Source organism: Zingiber officinale, chromosome 8B (genome assembly GCF_018446385.1).
Source record: "Zingiber officinale cultivar Zhangliang chromosome 8B, Zo_v1.1, whole genome shotgun sequence".
NCBI classification, from domain to species: domain Eukaryota; kingdom Viridiplantae; phylum Streptophyta; class Magnoliopsida; order Zingiberales; family Zingiberaceae; genus Zingiber; species Zingiber officinale.
Window position 1 is genome coordinate 65,670,456 of NC_056001.1, and position 4,160 is coordinate 65,674,615.

A 4,160-nucleotide genomic window follows, 5' to 3' on the forward strand; every position below is an offset into this window, starting at 1 on the left:
AGTCAGACCCAACTTTTATGGAGGCGTCGAGCAACTAGCGGGCTAGCGCTTAGATTTGCGCACGCTGTTGATAGAGGATGTGCTATATCTGTTTGGGTTGAGTGTTATTCCTTAAGAGCTACCGCATTCTTTAGGTAAACACTGTCACTGCCCTAGCTCATGTTTACGCCTTTATTTCTGACTCTAGCACTGTTGCAGCGGATACCATCGCTCGGTCATCCCCGCTTAGGCACATTCCATTAAGCGCTCTGGAAATAAATCGTCGGGAGTGAATAATCCTGGCCAGTCGGGCTAGTCAGTCTTCTATCCCGACCACCCCCCAAACGACACGATCCATCTGCTTTGTCCTGGATCCTCCCCGGTCAACTCCGTCGGCTCCTACGTGTCGCCCTCGAACTTTGGAAGAGGAGTCAGAGCTAGACGAGCAGCCCCCTTTGTTCCGGCAGAGGCATAGGCTTGCCGAAGGCTCCCTTGCAATCCAAACACTTGGGGCGGCTCTGACTTCTGCTCCCCAGATACGACGCGAAGGCGGCTTTGCTGTTCCCCAGCAACTAGAATAAAACATGACCAGGGGGAAAGCCTCGATTGATGAAGAAAGGAGCGCCCCAGAGAGGCGACCCCCACCTGACACCCCGACCAAGCCTTCCTCTTCCACCCGACCTACTACTAGCGGGATTGCTTCGGGATCCCCCAAGAAACGGCTATTCCACTTTCATGGTACCGTGCCTACCCAGGAGAGGAGACATCATGACCCTTCCCTTCAAGCTGGCACTGTTATGCTATGGGGGAAAATAGCGACTACCCGGGCGGAGACCCTGGAGGAGACATATGCCTACTCCTTTCCTGACCAGTTAGATGCACTTTATGACAAACTCACCACGGTAAGCCTTTACCCTCCTTCACTACTTACCCCTTCCGATTTCAACTTCCCAGTGCTTTACCATGGGACTACACGTGGGCTAGCTATCCATGGATATGTATAAGTAGAATAAGATCTTAAAGGATCGTATTGGGGAGATGGAGTCCCCTCCTGCTGACTCTAGCCTAGTGGTGTGTCAGCTCCAGATGGAGGTAGAGGCTTTAAAGATATTGAATATTGCACAAGATCAAGCCCTTAGTGAGGCCCTGCAAGCAGCCGACCTTCTTCGAGATGATAAGAAGAAACTTGAAGCCCTCCATCAAGTAGCTGAGGATAAGTGTCGCAAGGAGGTGGCTCTCAAGGAGAAAGTATTGTCAGACCTGCTTACAAACCACGACCCTAAATAATCTCAAACTCCTGCATGAGCAGGAGAGGGCTCAGTGGACTATTGAGTTGTGCTCCAAGGACCTGCTCGCGATGGACTACAGAAAGAATTTGGAATCCCAAACAACCGAACTGGGTTCCTTACAGAGGGAGTTGTCCCAGGCCAGGTCGACATTATCCAACTCCGCCATTGCCCTGGAGGCTTACAAGGAGGGGGAGAGCGATCGCCTTCGCACCGCTCGGGAGGAATATCTGCGCTCCGTAGAATTTGACTCCCAAGTGGGAGATCACTTTGTCTAGGCGCTAGCCTACGGGGCAAGGGGAGCCATCCACCAACTAAAAGAAGGAGAGTATCTATCTTTAGACCCTCCAGAGGACTTGCTAGACCATCGTCGGATCATCCAAGAGATGTCTAACGATGCCTTTTTAGAGTTCAAGTGACACTTAACACAATGTATCATAATGCATTGTATAGCTGACCCCTATTTATGAATGCTTATTTCTGATCTGCTATTCATACTATGCAACTCCTCCATAGACCGGGTCTTATCCTGACTAGGCCCCAGCTGTCCACCGAGGTCAGGAGGAGTTCTGCTATCGACTTAGCTAAGAAGGGAGCACTAGGCCCTGAGCAAGTCCTATATGTAGAGGACTCTGAAAGAATTGAGTATAACCCCGAATGGGGTCTCCCAAGCTGACACTTGGGATGGACGCCTGTAGTGCTTACTTCCTGACTAGGGATCGTTCTTTTTAGAAAAATGCAAGTACAAAGAACAGTAAGCCCAGACACGATAAATTGGAGGTAATTGGTACTCCATGGGTGATCCAATCTTCGACCTCGAGCGTCCTGCAGGTAGTAGGCACTTGAGGCGAGCTTTTTGATGATCTTGTATGGACCATCCCACTGAGGTGCTAACTTAGTTACCTCTCCTACTAGCTTTATCCTTTTCCACACTAAATTCCCCTTCGACCGCATCCATTGCCGATACGTTGCTAGCTGAGTGGCCATTCTCTCCCGAGTCTCACTGATCAGGTCCAGCAACAGGAGCTGACGCTCAACATTCTTTGAGTCGTACAATAATCACCGAGTGGACGGAGCCCCAACCTCGACTGGCATGACTGCTTCACTGCCATAGATGAGGTGAAACGGAGTGAGCCCTGTGCTCTCTTAAGGTGTCGTTAGGTAGGCCCAAAGGATGCTAGGTAGCTCTTCCATCCAGTTACCACCTACATGATCCAGCTTGACTTTGAACCCACACACTATCTCCCTATTGATGACCTCGATCTGTTTGTTGCTCTGAGGGTATGCCACGGAAGTGAAGGCCTGGGTGATGCCAAACCCTTGGCACCATTCCTGAATCTTGCGTCCTTGGAATTGCCTCCCGTTATCTGAGACTAACTTGTCGGGGATCTCGAACTAGCATAGGATGTTCTTCCAAAGAAACTAGATAATAGCCTCCTCCGTAATCTTGGCCAGGGTGTCCGCCTCCACCCACTTGGAAAAGTAGTCAGCCGCTACTAGCAGAAATCGCCTCTGAGCTATTGGGAATGACCCCATGGTGTCCATGCCCCATTGATCAAAGGGACAAGTTCTGATGTTTCTGACAGGAGAGGCAAGTTGCCACCATCTGCTGGGCATCCTTCTGCAAGGTGTGCCAGAAGTACCCGGCTAGCAATATCGTCCAAGACAATGCCCTTCCTCCCACGTGGCTACCGCAACACCCCTGGTGAATCTCCTTCAAAGCATACTCCGCTTCATCCAAGCCCAAGCATTTGAGTAAGGATCGAGAGAATGCCCGTTTGTATCGCTGCTCCCCGATCGGTGTATAATCATGAGCTCTTTTCCTGACCAGCCTTGATGCTTCAGCATCTATGGGTAAAACACCTTGCTGCAAGTACAAGATCATTGGGGCTCTCCAGTCGATGGGCTCTTCTAAATTATTCTGCAAGTCGATCTAAGCTATCAGGAAACTCTGGGCTATCGACTTGTCAAGGACCCAAGTGGTCAAGGAGCTAGCCATCCTGACCAATTCATCTGCTCTTTGATTGTCTATCCTGAGAATTTTGATCACTGTGACTTCCTTGAAGCCTTCCTTCATTTTTTTTACGCTTCTTTATAAAGCTACAGCTTTTCATTATTGACCTCAAAGTTATCGACCACCTATTGAACCACCAATTGGGAATCTGAGTAAATGATTACCCGCATGTCTCCTACATGTCGAGTTGCCTATAAGCCGGCCAAGAGCGCCTCATACTTTGCCTTATTGTTAGTGGCTTTGAAGTTTAGCAGAATGGCTAGCTGCATGATATCTCTCTGAGGAGAGATAAGAAATATTCCCACTCCACTTTCTTGTTGGGTGGCAGATCCGACCACATATATCTTCCACACTTCTTCAGAGTCATGTTGGTGGATCTCTGTCAGGAAGTCAGCCAGAGCTTGCGCTTTGATTGTTGTTCAAGGCTGGTACTGTATATCGTACTCTCCCAGTTCGGTTGCCCACTTGATGAGACGCCCTGCTGTTTCAGTATTTGTCAGGACTTTCTCCATGGTGTTGTTGGTTAGCACAATAATTGGTTGCACCAAAAAATAAGGTCTTAAGCGGCGAGCCATGAGGACCAATCCATAAACCAACTTCTCTAGGGCCATGTATCGAGATTCGACCCCCTTTAATAGATAGCTGAAAAAATACATTGGCCACTGTGCCTCGTCCTGCTCCTTCACCAGAGCTGCCCCCACGACCTTAGGAGTAGCTGACAAAAACATCCAGAGCAGCTCCCCCGCGACAGGCTTGAATAAGGAGGGGAGGGTCTCCAAGTACTGCTTCAGCTCTTCAAAAGATTTACTGCATTCTTCATCCCATTGGAACTTGGCAGCTCTCCGGAGCACCTTAAAAAAGGGGAGTGCTCGATCCGCAGA

The 4,160-nt window shown here is 49.5% G+C and overlaps 1 protein-coding gene across 1 annotated transcript; it reads right to left on the minus strand.

Annotated features, from left to right (window-relative positions):
- Positions 1–2,411: 2,411 nt before the first annotated feature.
- Positions 2,412–3,150, minus strand: LOC122013918. Its single transcript, XM_042570132.1, has 2 exons — positions 2,869–3,150; positions 2,412–2,660 (listed from the first exon to the last, which is right to left on the minus strand). Exons 1-2 carry the CDS (start codon positions 3,148–3,150, stop codon positions 2,412–2,414), a joined length of 531 nt encoding a protein of 176 aa, XP_042426066.1.
- Positions 3,151–4,160: the final 1,010 nt, after the last annotated feature.

What these genes read in the sequence shown, in the direction of transcription:
- LOC122013918 (XM_042570132.1), bottom strand. Translation starts at nt 3,150, where the DNA reads ATGATCTTGTACTTGCAGCAAGGTGTTTTACCCATAGATGCTGAAGCA. An exon ending in AGAAGGATGCCCAGCAGATG is followed by an intron (nt 2,661 to 2,868) that starts GTGGCAACTTGC and finishes ATCCTATGCTAG; the next exon opens with TTCGAGATCCCCGACAAGTT.